Source organism: Manis javanica, chromosome 8 (genome assembly GCF_040802235.1).
Source record: "Manis javanica isolate MJ-LG chromosome 8, MJ_LKY, whole genome shotgun sequence".
In the NCBI taxonomy this organism is placed as follows: domain Eukaryota; kingdom Metazoa; phylum Chordata; class Mammalia; order Pholidota; family Manidae; genus Manis; species Manis javanica.
In genome coordinates, this window is record NC_133163.1 from 124,187,286 (window position 1) to 124,206,708 (window position 19,423).

The following is a 19,423-nucleotide window of genomic DNA, read 5'->3' on the forward strand; positions in this document are numbered from 1 at the left end:
AAGGCATTCTGTTTATTGCTGTGTCGGGCTTCAGAGCTGCATTGCCACCCACTGGGTTCAGGCTCCTGAATTTCCTGAAGATTCCCGGCCTGCTGGACTGAGTGCACTGTCATGTTTTTGTTCACCTGTTAACCCCTTGTCCCTTTAACACTTTTAAAGTGCATGCTTTTCTTTTGTCCCAGGGGAGCTGGCTATGGGTTCCCACCTGCAGTCTCCTCAGATTTTATGTTTCCTTTTATCTAATATCCAGTTCACCATGCGATGTGTGTCTGTGCTCCCGTTGCAGATTACTGGGGCTGGTTATTTAGCAGTCCTGTGCTTCCACTCCCTCTCTATTCTGATTCTTTTCCTCCCCCTGGTCAGCTGGAATGGGGAGAGTGCTCAGGTCCCTCTGGGTCCCGGCTTTGTATCTCACCCTTCTCGTGAGATGCTGAGTTCTCGCAGATGTAGTTGTATCCTGGCTGTTGTACTGTATCTTCTGTTCTCTCTTTTAGGAATAGTTGTATTTCCTGTATTTTCAAAATATATATGGTTTTGGGAGATTTCCGCTCCCATACTCATGCCGTCATCTTGCATGCCCCTCCTGTATTCATAATTTTGCTTTGAACTGGGTTCCTTTGATGTTTCATGTTTGTATGTGTCGCCCTCTAGTGCCCAGAAGCTTTATTCTCTGGAGCTTCTTAGCCCCTGAAGCAATGTTGAGGGTCACAGGGGATCGGTATTGGTGCCTGGGGAGAGGAAAGAGCCGTTTCCTGCTTCCTGGCTACTATGCCTGTCTCCACTGCCTGAACCAGTGGGCCGAGTACACAGGAATAAGACTGTATGCTTTATATTTGTAGCTGCTGTAAGCAGGGCTTTGGTCTGGCTGGCCTAATGACAGGTTAGGGTTTGCTGGTTTGTGATGCAGGTGCAGATGGCCAGGAGAAAGGCGCAGTATGCTGCATATCATGAAGGGGGTTCTTGGAGCTGTGTAGTTAGCCTGGGGGCTGGAGTGCCTGAACATTGTGAAAATGCCAAACCTGCTGGGCAGAGTGCACCTGGACAATTTTGCCTACCTGTCCTTTCTCCTGAGCAGTAAGCTCTGTGCCACTCTTGCCCTTTTAGCAGCCCTCTCGCTGTTAGGAAGGCTCTCAGATTGACTGCTTTCTTTTGTCCCAGAGCAGCCAGATATGGATCCCTCCTTTCCACAACTAGCTGGAATCTCAGTCTCCCCAGGTATTCTGCCTGTTTTAGGTTTCCAATCCCCCAAAATCACAAGAGCACCATGAAATGTAGGTTTGTGCTCCCAAAGCAGATCTGCAGAGCCAAGTGTTCAGCAGTCCCAGGCCTCCACCCCTCCCCACTCTGTTTCTGTTCCTCCCGCCGGTGACCTGGGTGGGGGAAGGGCTTTGGTCCTTCTGGGCCACAGTCTTGGTATGTTACCCTTTCCGTGAGGTTTATTCTTTTCTCTAGGTGCATGAAGTCTGGCACAGCCCTCTTTCCTGTTGCTGTTTCAGGGTTAGTTGTATTAATTATATTTTTGTATTATGTGTGGTTTTACAAGGGAGTTGCTGTCTCAGCTAGCATGCCGCCATCTTTAATCTTATCCCCAGATTCTCTTGTTTATTGTGGCTTTGTAGCAGAGCTTGACATTGGAAAGCACAGTTCCCCTCAGTTTGTGTTTCTTCTCAGAATTGCTTTGGCTATTGAGGGTCTCTTGGTTCCATATGGTTTTTAGAACTATTTGCTCTAGTTCGTGGAAGAATGCTGTTGGTATTTTGATAGAAATTGCATTCCATCTGTAGATTGCTTTAGAGAAGATGGCCATTTTGACAATATTCATTCTTCCTATTCATGAGCATGGAATGTGTTTCAATTTATAGGTGTCGTCTTTGATTTCTCTTAAGAGTTTCTTATGGTTTTCACAGTATAAGTCTTTCACTTCCTTCATTATGTTTATTTCTAGGTATTTTATTTGTTTTGATGCCATGGTGAATTGGATTGTTTTCTTGATTTCTCTTTCTGGTAGTTAATCATTAGTATATAGAAAAGCAGCAGATTTCTGTGTACTAATTTTGTACCTTCAACTTTGCTGAACTCAGATATTAGTTCTAGTAGTTTTCGAGTGGATTCTTTAGTTTTTTAAATGTACTGTATCATGTCATCTGCAACCAGTGACAGTTTAACTTGTTCCTTGCTGATCTGGATGCCTTTTCTTTGTGTCGTCTGATTGCCGTGGCGGGGACCTCCAGTACTATGTTGAATAAAAGTGGGGTGAGTGGGCATCCTTATCTTGTTCCTGATCTTAGAGGAAAGCTTTCAGGTTTTCACTGTTGACGGATTTTTAAATTTTGTACTATCCTTGCATCTGTGGAATAAATCCCAGGTGATTATGATACATGGTCTTTTTGGTGTATTTTTGTATTCAGTTTGTTATTATTTTGTTGAGTATTTTTGCACTATTTTCATCAGGGATATTAGTTTGTAATTTTCTTTTTTTGTGATGTCTTTACCTGGTTTTGGTATTAGAGTGATGCTCACTTCATAGAATGAGTTTGGAAGTATTCCTTCCTCTTCTACTCTTTGGGAAACTAAGGAAGGTGGGTATTAGGGCCTCTTTAAATATTTGATGAAATTTAGTGGTGAAGCCATCTGTTCCGGGGATTTTGTTCTTGGGTGGTTTTTTGATTACTGAATTGATTTCACTGCTGGTTATCAGTCTGTTTAGATTTCCTGTTTCTTCATGGGTCAGTCTTGAAAGGTTGTATTTTTCTAGAAAGTTGTCTATTTCTTCTAGGTTGTCCAGTTTGTTAGCATATAATTTTTCATAATATTCCCTAATAATTCTTTGTATTTCTGTGGTGTCCATAGTCATTTTTTCTTTCTCATTTCTGATTCTGTTTTTGTGTGCATACTCTTTTTTTCTTGATAAGTCTGATTAAGGGTGTATGTATTTGGTTTATTTTTTCAAACACTAAGCTCTTGGCTTCATTAATTCTTTTTATTCTTTTATTCTTCTCAGTTTTATTTATTTCTTCTCTGATCCTTATTATGTCCCTTGTTTTACTGAGTTTGGTTCTCATTTGTTCTCCTTTTTCCAGTTCATTTGTGTATTTAGACTGTTTATTTGTGATTGTTCTTCCTTCTTTAAATTGCCCTGAATTACTTCACAGTTTCTTTGTAGAACTGCCTTCACTGCATCCTACAGAAGTTGGGATGTTGAGCTGTTGTTTTCATTTGTGTCCATATATTGCTTGATATTTGTTTTTATTTGGTCCTTGATTTATTGTTTATTTAGGAGCATGTTGTTAAGCCTCCATGTTTTTGTGAGCCTTTTTGTTTTCTTTTCACAATTTATTTCTATTTTCATACTTTTGTGGTCTGAGAAGTTGGTTTGTAGAAGTTCAGTCTTTTTCAGTTTTCTGATGTTCTTTTTGTGGCCTACTATGTGATCTATTCTTGAAAATGTTCTGTGTGCACTTGAGAAGAACGTATATCCTGTTGCTTTTTGGTGGAGTATTCCATAGATGTCTTTTAGGTCCCTCTGTTTTAGTGTGTTGTTTAGTGCCTCTGTCTCCCTACTTATTTTCTGTCCAGTTTGATCTGTCCTTTGCAGTGAGTGGTGTGTTGAAATCTCTTAAAATTAATGTATTGCATTCTATTTCCCCCTTAATTCTATTAGTATTTGTTGCACATATTTCGTTGCTCCTATGTTGGGTGCATAGATATTTATAAATAAATATTATCCGACCCTGTATCATTTCATAATGTCTTTATTTATTGTTTGTTTATTTATTTTGAAGTTTATTTTGTCTCATCCATGTCCTGCAACTCCTGCTTTTTTCTCCCTATTGTTTGCATGAAGTATTTTTTTCCATCCCTTCACTTCTAGTCTGTGTATGGGCTTGATGTGAGTCTCTTGTAGGCAGCATATAGATGGGTCTTGCTTTTTTATCCATTCTGTAACTCTGTGTCTTTTGATTGGTGCATTCAGTTCATTAACATTTAGGGTGTTTATCGATAGGTAAGTACTTATTGCCATTTTAGGGTTTGGATTCGTGTTTATCAAAGGTTCAAGGGCAGCTTCTTTACTATCTAACAGTCTAATTTAACTCGCTTGTTATGATATTACAAACACAAACTGAAGGTTCTTTTTTTTCTTTCTGCCTTTTTCTTCCTCCTCTACTCTTTTTATGTTCAGTGTCATATCCTGTAACTCTGTGTATCCCTTGACTGACTTTGTGGGTAGGTGATTTAATGTTGCAGTTGGTTAATGATTAATTGGTCTACTTCCTTTGCTGTTATTTTATTTTCTCTTGTGTCAGCTATTTAGCCTTAGGTGCTCTTCCATCTGGAGCCGTCCCTTTAAAATACCCTGTGGAGATGGTTTGTGGGAGGTAAATTCCCTCAACTTATGCTTTGCTGGAAATCATTTAATCCCTCCTTCAAATTAAAATGACAATCTTGCTGGGTAGAGTGTTCTTGGTTTGAGGCCCTTCTGTCTCATTGCATTGAATACATCATGCCACTCCCTTCTGGTCTGTAAGATTTCTGCTGAGAAGTCTGATGATAGCCTGATGGGTTTTCCTTTGTATGTGATCTTTTTTTCTCTCTCTGGCTACTTTTACTACTCTGTCTTTGATCTTTGCCATTTTAATTTTCATATGTCTTGGTGTTGTCTTCCTTGGCGCCCTTATCTTGGGAGATTTGTGCACTTCATGGCATGAGAGTCTATTTGCTTCCCCATATTGGGGAAGTTTTCAATGTTTTCAGCAATTATTTCTTCAAAGATACTTTCTGTTCCTTTTTCTCTGTCTTCTTCTCTTACTCCTTTAATATCAATATTGTTCTGTTCCGATTGGTCACACTATTGTCTTAATGTTATTTCATCCCTAGTGATCCTTTTTTCTCTTTGTTTCTTACCTCCTCTTTTTCCTGCTCTGTAGTATCTATTCCATTTACCATTTCCTCTACATCATGTAATCTGCTTTTAAATCTCTCCATTGTACTTTTCATGTCACCTTCTTTATTTTTTATGGTGTCTGTCTCCCTCCTGAATTCATAGCTTAGCTCTTGAAAATTTTTGTTTCTCTATTATCATGCTAATGACTTTTATTTTGAATTATTTTTCGAGAAGATTTGTGATTTCAGTTTCATCCACCCTCCTTTTGGTGTTTGAGGAATTTTGTATTGAAGAAGGTTCTTCTGCCTTTTCATAATCCATTTGGATAATGAGAAATATTAGGTTTGTGTAGGCAGTGCCCTCTAGTGCTGGGAGTCTTCTCTTTGTACATGCACAGCACCTGGAGCTGTTGCAGTGGTTGCAGGTGAACGGTGCCATTGCTTACCCTAAGGAGAGAGCTCTTTCCTGCTTTCCAACCGCAGTGCCATCATGCACTGTCAGGACCAGTGAGCCTCTTGCAGGGAGCAGCCTCTGAGTTAATTCTCTAATCTGCTTTTGGCAGGGCTGCCCTTCTGCTGGCCTGGAGTGATGAAATGGTTCGCAGGCTAACCGCGCCAGTGTCTCCTGTGAGGGCAGAGCTCTTTCTGCCCTCCCAACCGCAGTGCCTGCCGCGCAGTCAGGGCCAGTAACCTGTGCTTGCAGGGAGCAGCAGCCTTTGCAGTAAGTCCCTAAGCTGCTGTAGACAGGGCTGCCTTCCTGCTTGCTTGGAGTGATGGTGGGGGTCACAGGCATGCTGCGCTTGTGCTTGCTTGAAGATCAGAGTTCTTTCCTGCCCCACAGCAGTGCTTGCTTGCCTTTATTGTCAGGGCCAGTGAGCTGTGTGTGCAAGAAGCAGCCTCTGTGTTAAGCCACTATAGATAGTGGCTGTAAACGGGGCTTCTTTCTGGCTGCCATGGACAATGGCGGTGGCAGCATGTTTGTGTGCAGGTGCATGCTGGGAGGAGGGAGCAACAGAGTGCTTATCCCGGTGGTCGCATTCGGGGCTGCATTGCTAGCCAGGGCGATGGATTGCCTGAAGCTCCTGAATATTCCCAACCTGCTGGGCTGAGTATGCTCGGAGGATTTTGTCCACCTGTTCCTTCTCCTGAGTAACAACTCTGTGTAATCCTTGCCCCTTTAGCAGCCTCTCATTGTTTTGAAGTCTTTCAAATCACCCACCTTTCTTTTGTCCCAGAGCAGACGGTTGTGGGAACCTGTTCTCCTCAAGTGGCTGGAATCTCAGTCTTCCCCAGTCTTCTGCTTGATTTTGCTCTCCAACCCCTCAATCTCCAGAGCACATGCAATGTGGGTTTCTTCTCTTGCGGTAAATCTCCAGAGCTGGTTATTTAGCAGTCCTGGGCTTCTGCTCCCCCCTCCTCTGTTTCTCTTCCTCCTGCCAGTGAGCTAGGGTTGGAGGGCTCAGGTCCCCTCGGATGGCGGCTTTGTTACTTTACCCTTTTCCTTGAGATGTTCTCTTTTCCCAGATGGCTAGTGCAAAGTTTTTTCTGGTCACTCTTTCAGGATTAGTTGTATTTGCTCTGTTTTCATACTATAGGTAGTTTTTGGGAGGAGATTTCTGCCTCAGTTCTTACGCCAAATTAATTTTTCCCCTCCCTTTATATATTTTGGATGTTAACCCCTTATTGGATATGTTGTTTACTAATATATTCTCTCTCCCATACTGTAGGATGCCTTTTTGTTCTACTGATGGTGTCCTTTGCTGTATGGAAGCTTTTGTTTGATGTAGTCAGTTTGTTCATTTTTGCTTTTGTTTCCTTTGCCCGAGTTGATGTGTTTAGGAAAAAGTTGCTCATTTTATATTCAAGATATTTTTCCCTATGTTTTCTTCTAAGAGTTTCATGGTTTCATGACTTACATGGAGGTCTTTGATCCATTTTGAGTTTACTTTTGTGTGTGGGATTAGAGAATAACTCTATCTGGCCTGTCTGGTCTACTGATTCCTTCCAGTTTCATTCTCTTACATGTAGCTGTCCAATTTTAATATTTCTATTTTTTTAATACAAGCATTTAAAGATACAGATTTTATTGTTAGTTTTCTTTAACTTCATCCTATCAATTTTGATTTCAATATGTAGTGTTTTTATTTTTGTTCAATGTATTTTATAGTATTTTGCATAATTTTTTTGATCCATGAGTTATTTAGAAGCATGTTATTTAGTTTATAAACTTGGGGGTGTGTCCCTATTTTTTGTTGTTTTCTAATGAAATCTTTTGTATGTAAGGGATATACTTAGTGCAATTTCAGTGTTTTTAAATTTATTGAGACATATGGCCTTAGGTGTAGACTATCCTAGAGAATGTTGTGTATGCTCTTGGAAAATATGTATATTCTGCTGTTTTCAGATGGAGTGTTCTCTAAATATCAGTTAAGTTAGTTGATAATGTTGTCTAGTCTCTGTTTACTCATTTTCTGTTTAGTTGAATTAATTCTTGAGAGTATTTTTGAAATCTCCAAATATAATTGTTGAATTGTCTATTTTTCTTCTCAGTTTTGACAATTTTGGTTCATTTTTTTTTGTACCTCAACGTTATGGGCATATAGTTTATAGTTGTTATAGTTTGCTATAGTATTGACCCTTTTATCGCTATAAAATGTTTTTCTTTGGCCTTTAAAAAGTATTTCTTGTCTACAGTTAGTTTTTTTCATGTTTCAAAAATAGCCGTGGTTATTGTTTCTATTTCATGTGTTTTTATCATCATTTTGTGTCTTTGTATCTAAAGTGTGTCTTTAATAGACTATATGTAGTTGAGATTTCCTTGTCTATCTGGTCTACTGATTTCTTCCTTTTGAGTGAAGTGTATTGTTATTTGATTTAATTATTGATATGATTTGATTTATATCTGCAATCTTGATATTTGTTTTCTATATGTCTCAAGTTTTTTCTTTTCTCTCTGTTTCTTTTTGTTAAACCAATGCTTATTAGTGCATTATTTAAAATTTTCCCTTGATTTTTAAGACTGTTATTTTAGTTATTTGCTTAGCAGTTGCTGTCATTATTACAATATTAGCCTTGACTTACTACAGTCTACTTCAGGGTAAAACTAAATATGGTTTCTCCCCAGACTAGAATCAGCTATTTGTTTAAATAACTCATTCCTTTTAGTGGAAAGTTTTTAAAGTATTTCGGTTTCATTGTTGAGATTCCCTATTTTTTGAATCATTGTTACAATATTTTTCTTTATTTTGGGTAATTTCTTTTAATTCTTTGAGGATATTTGTAATAGCTGTTTTATAGTCTTTGTCTACTAAATCCAACGTATAGCCTCATTAATGGGCAGTTTCTATTGACTGTCTTCTTTGTATGCTCTTCATTTGTTTGATTGTTTCCTTCCCTCTTCTGTTCTGTCTTTGTGAGTTTATTCCTTTTCTCTCCCTGTCTTGTGGTTTTAGTGTGTTTGGTGAAGGGAACAGAGATGAATGTAATTTTTCAGCATGCCATGTTTAAATGACTGTCCTATAGCTTGTATTTAGACCAATGCCTTAATTCAAGATACCTATTTTCATAATTAATAATCTCTGTTACTACATAAACATATGAGAAATATATTTGGGATGTAATAGGCACTCAGAAAAAGTAATTTAAAAATAGAGCCATTTAGAATATATAAAACTGTGTATCCTTGTTGTAGTTTTTTTTGTGTGTGTGACAAAATAGCTAGGTTCATTGAGCACCTATCCAGTGCCAGGTGTTTTATATGTATTATCTAATTTAATTATTTTAAAAAATTGAGGTAAATACAATAGCATACACAAATCTCAGTGTACATCAAAATGAATTTGGACATGTATATAACTCATATAACCACCTTATGAGATTTGTTTTACCCAAGGAGTTGAATTTATAATTTTTACTATTTTCTTAGAGATAGAGAAGAACGATTGGCAGCACTCACAGCTGCTCAACAAGAAGCAATGGAAGAGCTACAGAAAAAAATACAGCTGAAGGTAGGAATGTTATATATATATTAATTAGAATGTTATATAATTAATTAATTAGAAATTTTAGAGCTCTCATTGGAACATGGATTAAAAATTTATCTATGGAATTAATTGTATAAAAACATAAATTTGTTTTCCTAATCTCTGGATAGTAGACCCATATGATTTGCCTATGATCATTTCTAACTCAATTATCTGAAAATTAAATTTAATAAAATAAAACAATTGAAAAATTAAAGGAATTTTAATGTTTTGTATTTGTACTAAGTAATTTGTTAATGACTTGAAGGCATTACTATTAGGCTTCTGATATTTATAGTCTTATTATCTAGAAATGGGCTAAAAGATTATTATAATGTATTTCACTGATTTCAGTGCTTATGAATTGCCCAATTTTAGTTTGGGACATTACAGTAAACAGATATATTCTAGAAAATCTTTATCGTTATTACTGCAGTTTCTAGCAGTGTGAATATTTTAATTTATCACAAGTTTTTACAGGTTGGATCCTCATAGAAGTAGTAGATTCCATAAGGTTGAGGACCATATTTTATTCTTTGTATAGCTCTAGAACTTAATCATTCATTTGAATTTAATGCAGCAAATATTATTTAGCCTCTGGTAGGAATGTGATACAGAGATGAGTAAGCCATACTTGTAAGTTTCAAGAAACTCATAATCTACACTTTCTTTGGTGAACCTTTAGTAATGTATATAGTTGCTAAATCACTGTGTTGTACACCTGAAACCGGTATTGTATGCCAAGTATATTTCAATTAAAAAAACAAACTCATAATCTAATGTGAGCTTCAGATGCTGAGCAGATAATTTCCATTTGTATGGAGGTATACACAGTGCTGTAGAAGTATAGAAGAGAGTGCTTAGTGCAGCAGGAAGTGTTTCTTTCAGAAGTCAGGGAAATGATTTTACAGAATAATTCCTGAGCTGAATATTGAAAGAGATGAGTTAAATGGGCAGGAGAATGGGTACATAGATGGGATGGCATTCCAACCAGATGAAATATTATGAGTTCATTATTGAAATAATGTTTTTTTTGGCTTGTTTGTGTTTTCTGGGAAGTTACTGGAAGGGTAGAACAACTAGAAATGGAATTAGTATGGGTAGAGTTCTATGTCATTATGTGCCTTTGCTGCTGTGAGGATAAGCTTGGTCTTTACCTGTGGGTATAGTGTGTTCCAAAAAAGCTTCTGAAAAGTGTGTTGTGGTCAAATAAGTGTAAAATGTTGTTTAATATAAGCTAGCTTTATTGAGTCATAGTATGCAGTGACATACTAGAGGCTGTGTGAAGTTTTGTGCTAAAAATCTGTTCAGCTTTTTTTTTTGAATTAACTATATTCCCTGTGTTGTACTTTCATTCCTGTGACTGAGTTATTTTTATTTTAACTTTTCTATTAACTTATCATTGATATACAATCTTATGAATATTTCACATGGGCAACATCATGGTTACTACATTCACCCATATCATCAAGTCCTCCCCCACATCCCATTGCAGCATGACTGATTTATTTTATGATTGAAAGTTTGTACTTCTTTATACCCTCACCTTTTTACCCATCACCCCACCCCCTCTCCTTTGGCAACTACCAGTCTGTTCTGTGTGTTTATGAGTCTGTTTCTGTTTTGTTTCTTTGTTCATTTTTGTTTTTTAGATTTCACATGTAAGTGAAATCATATGGGATTTGTCTTTCTCTGTCTGACTTATTTCACTTAGCATATAGCCCTCTAGATATATCCATGTTGCCACAATGGTGAGATTTCAATCTTTAATATGACTAATATTCCTTTGTGGTACAAGTATACCCCATCTTCTTTATCTATGCCTCTATCAATGGACACTTAGTTGCTTCCATATCATGCTATTATAAATGATGCTGCAGTAATCGTAGGAGTGCATATATCTTCTCAAATTAGTGACCTTATTTTCTTCAGGTAAATTCCTAGAAGTGGAATTACTAGGTTGTATGGTATTTCTATTTATAGTACTTGAGAAATCTCCATACTGCTTTTCATAGTGGCTGTACCAAAATTACATTCACCCCAACAGCACACAAGGGTTCCCTTTGAAAACTTATTTGGCTTTAACTTACTATTTTCCATATTGATTTGACCATCAGACCTCTTCCATAAAACACTTATTAATATCCCATTTTGTAGCTCCATGGAGCACACTTTAGGTAACACTACTTTGCATGTGGGAGTTTTTTAAGGGGTTTATGTAAATTGTTCTCATTGTTCAAGTTAACACTGAATTATGACATTCTTCTGTTATTTAAGAAGGTTTAATGGGAATATTATTTTTTCAAGTTCTCAGTATAATTTGAATAAGTTTTGGTATTTTCACACTTGACTTTATCTACAGCATGATGAAAGCATTCGAAGGCACATGGAACAGATTGAACAAAGAAAAGAAAAAGCTGCTGAGTTAAGCAGTGGGCGACATGCAAATACTGATTATGCTCCCAAACTGACCCCTTATGAAAGAAAGAAGCAGTGTTCTCTCTGCAATGTCCTGGTAGGTTGGCATTATCAATATTGTGATGATTTATTATAATTTATTACTAAAGCTTATTCAACTATGGAAATATATTCACCTGGTCTTTGAAAACACATACAAAGGCATTTGCTGAGTACCATGGATTTCTTTCATGATTTTATGTGAAACAAGTGATACAAAAATAATATCAGCATTTAAGGAGTGCCAAGTGCCAAGTGCCAAAGCATGCAGTTACTGTTAAAATGGATGTATACCTGCTTAATGATAGCCCAAGTCAGTATTATTGGGTATTGGGATCAAAAAAGAAAAGCAACATTTTCAGTGTTGAAGCTTGAACCTTGGTACTTAAAGGAAATTATATCCTTTCAAGGTTGGCTGTGATGGCATATGCCTTCCTTGACCATGTGTCTTCTAGAGAATTTTCAGAATTGTGTTTTAAAGAGAATATTTTTAAGCCTAATATGAAAATGCTAGAGTGATCTCAACTTGCATATAGCATACTGGATTGAATAGTAATATTAAAATTAAATGTAATTATATATTGATTAAATTGCTTTGATTTTATGCTTTTAGATCTCTTCAGAGGTGTATCTTTTTAGCCACATTAAAGGAAAAAAACACCAGCAAACTGTGAGAGAAAACAGCAGCATCCAGGGGCGTGAACTTTCAGATGAAGAAGTGGTAAGCTTTACTTTTGTTTATTTACACATATTTATTGAATACTTAGTATGTTCCCGTTTATTATGAAGAATTCCATTTTCACATATATTTCTATAATTATTTAAAATTTAACATTTACAGGCTGCTATAATATGGTATACAAATGTCATTTTAATAAGGATTATGGAATAAGAATGTAATATTTATAAAGTTTTAGTGCAAAAAAGATTATGGCATTTTGATATTTGAGTAATAGAAAAAAACAATTATTTAGTAATACTCTATATTTCTTGGATAACCCTGTAAATTTTTGAAATGCATTATTTATCTACCTGTAATTATTATTCATGCAGAATTTAAATTTGTGTATTTTATAAACATTTTTCATTCAAGTATTATTGAGATGTGGATGACATTGTTAATCTATGGATTTGTTGATTCTATTTATAATGGTAAATTTCTCAGCTACCCAAACATGAGGAATTCCTATTGTCAAACATCTCTTACAATGCCCAGGAGAGGTTATGGTGGTTCTTTGAGGGCAGTACCTGTGTGTAGATGCACATGTATTTAGCTTTTTGTTTTTTTAGTATAACATGTAGTAGTAAAAAATACCAATCTCAATTACATAGCTCAATAAATTTTTTCATAGGTTCCTCATATTAAAATATAGTTCATTTCTTTGACCCCTGAAGTCTCCTTAACAACTCCAGAAGGCTTTGTCCCAGTTATGCCCCACAAAAAACTCTAGATAACTAGTCTCTTACTACTAGCCCTATCAGTTAGTCTTGATTGTTCTGGAATTCCATTTGAATGGAAGCCATTTGTGTCTGGCTTCTCTCACGTGTCCTGAGGTCTGTGAGGCTGATCCCTAATGCTGGTATGAAACTACAGTCCATTTCTTTTCTTAGTTTACTGTCAAAGCCCTCTAGGAAAAGATCATCAGAAATACATCTATAGTTGAGTAAAATTCAGTCTATTGATTTGTTGAAAGAAGGGAAAGCACGCATCATGGGGAGTTACGGAGCTTTCCGGTGAGGTTTTAGAAAGGATGGATGGGATTGGGACTTGTGCTGGGTGATGTGGAGACCAGTTCAAGGATGTGGGGCTTTGCTCTGGATTGGATGCCGTCAGCAAATGGAGCCGATTCTGTAGTTGGTTCTACTAGGTAGGAAGACTGAAGCTCTTGTTTTCTCATGGGTTTCTGGATATGACCAGTGCTTGAGAGAAAATTGCACACAGTTGTCTGGACTCACTTCTCTTCCTTTTGAGGGCCCTTCAGGTTTCAACCACTTTGACAGCTCTAAATCGAAATTCTGTCTCCTCTGCTAAGTAAGACTGCTGTTTTCAGTGTACAATCTTCTTCCATGACAAAAATTGGCATAAGTCCTTAAGGAAAAGTCCTAGTAAATGTGGAGCTCACCTCAAATGTTTCCCTTTTAAGGATCTTGATCTCTCAAGTGTTGGCTGTTCCTTAATGCCTTCAAATAGATGCTTTGTATATTTTGTGCAACTTGTGGAGTGGAAGATTAGTGTAAGCCACTTCACTGGGTCTGTAATTGGAAATCTCTGAATATTTTATTCTCCGATATCTGTTATTTGGCATAATGCTGGGCATATAGTGAGGTATTTAATAAAAACTTACTGAGTTGAGTTGAGCTGAAAGGTTGTAAAGAATGGCTTTAGGTACCATTAATAAAAAGTGAAATTAAAAAATGCAACTACTCATCTATTTAGTTTGCCTCAAATAATTTTTTCCTTTCACTCAAAATTAGGTGGGTATTTTAAGAAAGAGTAGCATGGAATTTTTTTCAGTAGAATCATTCATGTAATTATATCCACCCTCTTAAGTTTGCTGTCTAGAGCTAGAGTCACATGTATGCATACTCCACTTTGAAAAAATCCTAACTTGCTTCATTAATTAGAAGGTAATTATTCTTGCTATAAAGGAAACCCTTCCATTTATAAAAATTATTTGTAATTAAGTTCTCTTAATAAAACTAAATATTTATTTTAAAAATTTCTGGAGCACTGCTGTTAACATGTATTATCTAAATTTTATGTTGTTGTCCATGAGAAAAGAAGGAAAGAGTATTTAACTCATGCACTTTAGAAGCAAATGTACAATATTATCTAAGTTTTGCAGCTTTCATAGCATAGTCTGATGGTTAGCTGAGTGGTTTTATTTTTAATTGATGTGTTCATTCTGTGTACAGTTTCAGTTTAAAAGAATTAAATTTTCTTTAAGTTCTCACTTAATTCATGTTGTTTTTCTTGGTTAAAACCTCTTCTTCCTGAAAACAATTGTGCAGTGTAGCATATGAGGCAATTTTACTCACATGGAAGTTTCACTTTTAATCAGTGAAGGTATCTATATTAAACATTCTTGTTCTACTTAAAGTTATTACTTGTCATCTGTGATGTCTTTATATTATATACACCTTGTCTGTGACCCTTCTTCTTTGACATACAAGATTTTATTTATACCACTTCTGACCTAATAAAATTGTGCCTTTGACCTTATGCACTTGACATATCAGATAACTTACTCTTGATCTTTGACACATTTTCTTTTAAGCCATTAAACATAATAGGTGGCTGCCCAGCAAGAAAGATTTAATTTTTTTGTGTTTTTGTTATAATTTGACCAGGAAATCTTTCTTGTGTTTCTTGAGACTTCACAAAAAGAGCTCTTACGTTTTTGATGTTTTTTTCTCTTTCATCATTGTAGAATCCAAATGACAGAAGTATATGATTTTTAAAAGTCAAAATAAATGCATGCTAGTTTAAATACATTCTGAAATTTAATTTTTTTCATGCATTGCTAGGGAATAATAAAGTATTAGTTATAATTAGAACTCTGACTTTTTTGTGTTTCTGATTTCACATTGTCTAAATAAGCTGATAGTGATTTTTGTGGAAGTTGCATGAAGTACATTTAATCCTATATAGGAATGAAGTTAAAAAGTTTTGTTTTTGTTTTTTTAATTTGAATTCGTGTATTTCTGTGTTTTTGAGAGTCCTTGGCTTTAAAAGCATGTAAATTATACAAACTGTGTTTGTTACCCTATGTACATAAAAACAGAGAAAGTAATAGTTTATTTTTATTTAATTCAGGGAAAGTATGGAAAAGACTTTTATGAGGATCGTACATTATGATTTATTGGATGTTTACAACTAATTGTTATTTTACAAATCCTAAAATAGTATCAACTTGCAAAAATTATGCTTGTTAGGTTATTGAAAAAAAAATGAAACTTTAAATTAGCAACAACATAAAGACATCACTGTATTTAATGAAATAAAAGCTAATTTCTTTGGCTAGAGTGTGCTTTGCACTGAAAGGGAAGAAGTAGATGTCTCCCAGAATTGATGAGTGTCGGGGAAGTAATAGATAATCCTAATAGATTAACTTGTTTTCTTACCTTTGCTTTTACCTTATTTATAGAAGCAGGAGTATTTACTCTCTTTTTATAATCATGTTAGGAGAACATCTTGTTTGCCTTTCAACAGAAAAATCAAGTCAAATAAACAAACTAGACTCATTTAGAATAAGTCTCTGTTCTTAATCCCAGTACTTCAGTTTGGTACACTTTAAATTAGTTTGAGAAATAACCTAAAATAGAAATGTCATACCCCTTCTTATAGGATCTAGCTTCCATCACCTTCATTTTCTCTTTAATAGGAAGGAAACATTTTGATAGGGGTGTGCATGATAGAGGTTGAGAACATGTACATGTATTCAGAATATAATTCACATACAAATATAATTGATTGTTAATTTATATATTACTTTTTCTAACTTGTAATTCTTAGAGTTGGTAAATTCACTCACATTGTAACTAGGATGTGCAGAGAACATGTATCTGTATAACCATAGCTAATTTAATCCCCTTCATTGTTTCAAGAAAAAAATTCTAGCTAGGAAACAGTTTATTTTAAACCTGATCCAATAACTTAAGCATTTTCTCTAGTTCATACCTAGCCTCTTTTGAATGACAATCCTTGGTTCCCATCCACTTGCTTATCTCTTTAAGATGACATCTGTATGTATCAGAGGAAGAATATGGCTTACATGATACCACAGTACAAGGAATGTTGCAATCTTACTACATAATAATCTTTTCTGATTTCCAGTGTGAGCCCCTTATTCACCTGTTCAGTGTTCTCTGGGACACCAGTCCTGGCGAGTGTCGATGACTTGATCTGGTCTTCCCACTTGGACGACGTTCTAGCGGAGCATCAGCCATTCATCTCCTCTTCCTGATCAGACCACCCTCTTAGTCTTCTCTGCTTATGCATTCATGAGTCTTTGCCACGACCTCCATTCTGACCTCTGGCAGGCCTACTGGCATCGACCACAGGGTTCATGCCACGTAAGAACTAAGGGCATTTTGCAAAGGTGAACTACAGAGCCTCCTCCTGATCACACAGCCCGACCGTGTTGACGGGCCGCACACTATCGGTGCTAGGGCGGGGGCGGGGGGGGGGGGGTTCCTCCTCGGAATCAGAATAACGCGTAGGTATTACGTAGTTATCACATTGATTTCCCTCAGGATAACACATTAAAAAATTGTTTTCCTCCTTCCATCTCTGAATTTCTTTTGGCTAGAACAAGATACAATTCAACCTCTACTTCTTTCTCATTCTAAACAAGTAACTAAGCCTTAAGATTGGTAGACGAAACTTTCTCCATACTTTGAAGTAAATGTTATAATTTGAATCCTTCAGTATAGAAGGATTGCCATGCTAAAGGGCAAGATAAGTAAATTTATTAAATCCCAGAATATTACCTTGGTTATAAACCTTTTTTCATGCTTCATTTGTCTGTTTTGCATATCTAAAGTTGATTATTCTAGAGGGCTTTTCTCCTGTACTTATTTTAGAACAAGCTCTAATCACCTCTCTAGCTAGGTTGAGTTGGGTGAAACCCATGTGCTGAGAAGATGGTGACATGGTCTCGGGCTGTTATTCTGGTGACTGTTTTCCATGCTTCTTCTGATGTGACTTGGCCGTTGCACTTTCACTGAGAAGGATCACAGTCTCTTTTCTCTATTCACTTTCTTTTATTTTGGAGATAGTGGTCATTAATCAATGATTCAAGACCAGAATCCTAAGAGAATTGTAACTTTCTTAAAATTTTTGCAGAGTCTGTGTCATTGGGTTGCCAAATTGCAACTCATAAAGTTCTCTTCCAGGAATCTTTTAAACTATTGCTTTATTTTATTTTTTATTTCTATTTATTTTATTTTATATTGGTATCATTAATATATAATTACATGAGCAACATTATGGTTCCTAGAGTCCCCCCATTATCAAGTCCCCACCACAAGCCGCATTACAGTCACTGTCCATCAGCATAGTAGGATGCACTACTTGTCTTCTCTGTGCTATACTGCCTTCCCTGTGCCCCACCCGCCCTGCCCGAAATTACCTGTCCTAATTGTAATGCCCCTTATTCCCCTTACCCCTCCCTTCCCACTATTCCTACCAAGTCCCTTTCCCTTTGGTAACTGTTAGTCCATTCTTGGGTTCTGTGAGTCTGCTGCTGTTTTGTTCCTTCAGTTTTTGCTTTGTTCTTATACTCCACATGAGTGAAATCATTTGGTACTTGTCTTTCTCCACCTGTCTTATTTCACTGAGCATAATACCCTCTAGCTCCATCCATGCTGTTGCAAATGGTAAGATTTGTTTTCTTCTTATGGCTGAATAATATCCCATTGTGTATATGTACCACATCTTCTTTATCTATTCAGCTACTGATGGACACTTAGGTTGCTTCCATTTCTTGGCTATTGTAAATAGTGCTGTGATAAACATAGGGGTTCATCTGTCTTTTTCAAACTGGACTGCTGCATTCTTAGGGTAAATTCCTAGAAGTGAAATTCCTGGGTCAAATGATATTTCTATTTCTGGTTTCTTGAGGAACCTCCATACTGCTTTCCATAATGGTTGAACTAATTTACATTCCCACCAGCGGTGTAGGAGGGTTATCCTTTCTCCACATCTTCACCAATATTTGTTGTTGTTTGTCTTTTGGATGTTGGCCAACTGGTGTGAGGTGATATCATTGTGGTTTTAATTTGCATTTCTCTGATGATTACCAATGTGGAGCATCTTTCCATGTGCCTGTTGGCCATCTGAATTTCTTCTTTGGAGAAGTGTCTGTTCGGATCCTCTGCCCATATTCTAATTGGATTATTTGCTTTTTGTTTGTTGAGGCACTTGAGCTCTTTATATATTTTGGATGTCAACCCTTATTGGGTATGTCATTTATGAATATATTCTCCCATATGGTATGATGCCTTTTTGTTTGACTGATGGTGTCCTTTGCTGTACAGAAGCTTCTTAGTTTGATGTAGCCCCACTTGTTCATTGTTGCTTTTGTTTCCCTTGCCCAGGAAGATATGTTCATGAAGAAGTTGCTCATGTTTATGTCTAAGAGATTTTTGCCTGTGTTTTTTTCTAAGAGTTTTATGGTTTCATGACTTACATTCAGGTCTTTGATCCATTTTGAGTTTACTTTTGTTTATGGAGTTAGACAGTAATCAAGTTTCATTCACTTACATGTAGCTGTCCAGTTTTGCCAATACCAGCTGTTGAAGAGGCTCTCATTTCCCCATTATATATCTATGGCTCCTTTATCATATATTAATTGACCGTATATGCTTTGGTTAATATCTGGACTCTCTATTCTGTTCCACTGGTCTGTGGGTCTGTTCTAGTGCCAGTACCAAATTTTCTTGTTTACTGTGGCTTTGTAGTAGAGCTTGAAGTTGGGGGATATAATCTTCCCTGCTTTATTCTTCCTTCTCAGGATTGCTTTGGCTGCTCAGGGTCTTTTGTGGTTCTATATGAATTTTGAACTATTTGCTCTAGTTCGTTGAAGAATGCTGTTGGTATTTTGATAGGCATTGCATTGCATCTGTAGATTGCTTTAGGCAGGTTGGCCATTTTGACAATATTAATTCTTCCTATCCACAAGCATGGGATTTGTTTCCATTTATTGGTATCTTCTTTAATTTCCTCATGAGTGTCTTGTAGTTTTCAGAGTATAGGTCTTTAACATCCTTTGTTAGGTTTATTCCTAGGTAATTCAATCTTTTTGATGCAATTGAGAATGGAATTGTTTTCCTGATTTCTCTTTCTGCTAGTTTATTGTTAATGGATAGGAATGTAACAGATTTCTGTGTATTAATTTTGTATCCCACAACTTTGCTGAATTCAGATATTATGTCTAGTAGTTTTTCAGTGAATTCTTTAGGTTTTTTTAATGTACGGTATCATGTCATCTGCAGACAGTGACAGTTTGACTTCTTCCTTACCAATATGGATGCCTTTTATTTCTTTGTGTTGTCTGATT

General features: G+C 36.3%; 1 protein-coding gene across 6 annotated transcripts in view; it reads left to right on the forward strand.

Moving 5' to 3' along the window:
- The window catches only part of SCAPER (S-phase cyclin A associated protein in the ER), a 539,256-nt gene that overhangs the window by 200,193 nt on the left and 319,640 nt on the right, over positions 1–19,423 (forward strand). For all 6 annotated transcript variants that reach the window (XM_073212228.1, XM_073212229.1, XM_073212230.1 and 3 more), the window contains exons 18-20: positions 8,807–8,888; positions 11,266–11,418; positions 11,974–12,081. In XM_073212228.1, coding sequence (XP_073068329.1) covers positions 8,807–8,888; positions 11,266–11,418; positions 11,974–12,081 — 343 coding nt within the window. The remainder of the gene's footprint in view (positions 1–8,806; positions 8,889–11,265; positions 11,419–11,973; positions 12,082–19,423) is intronic.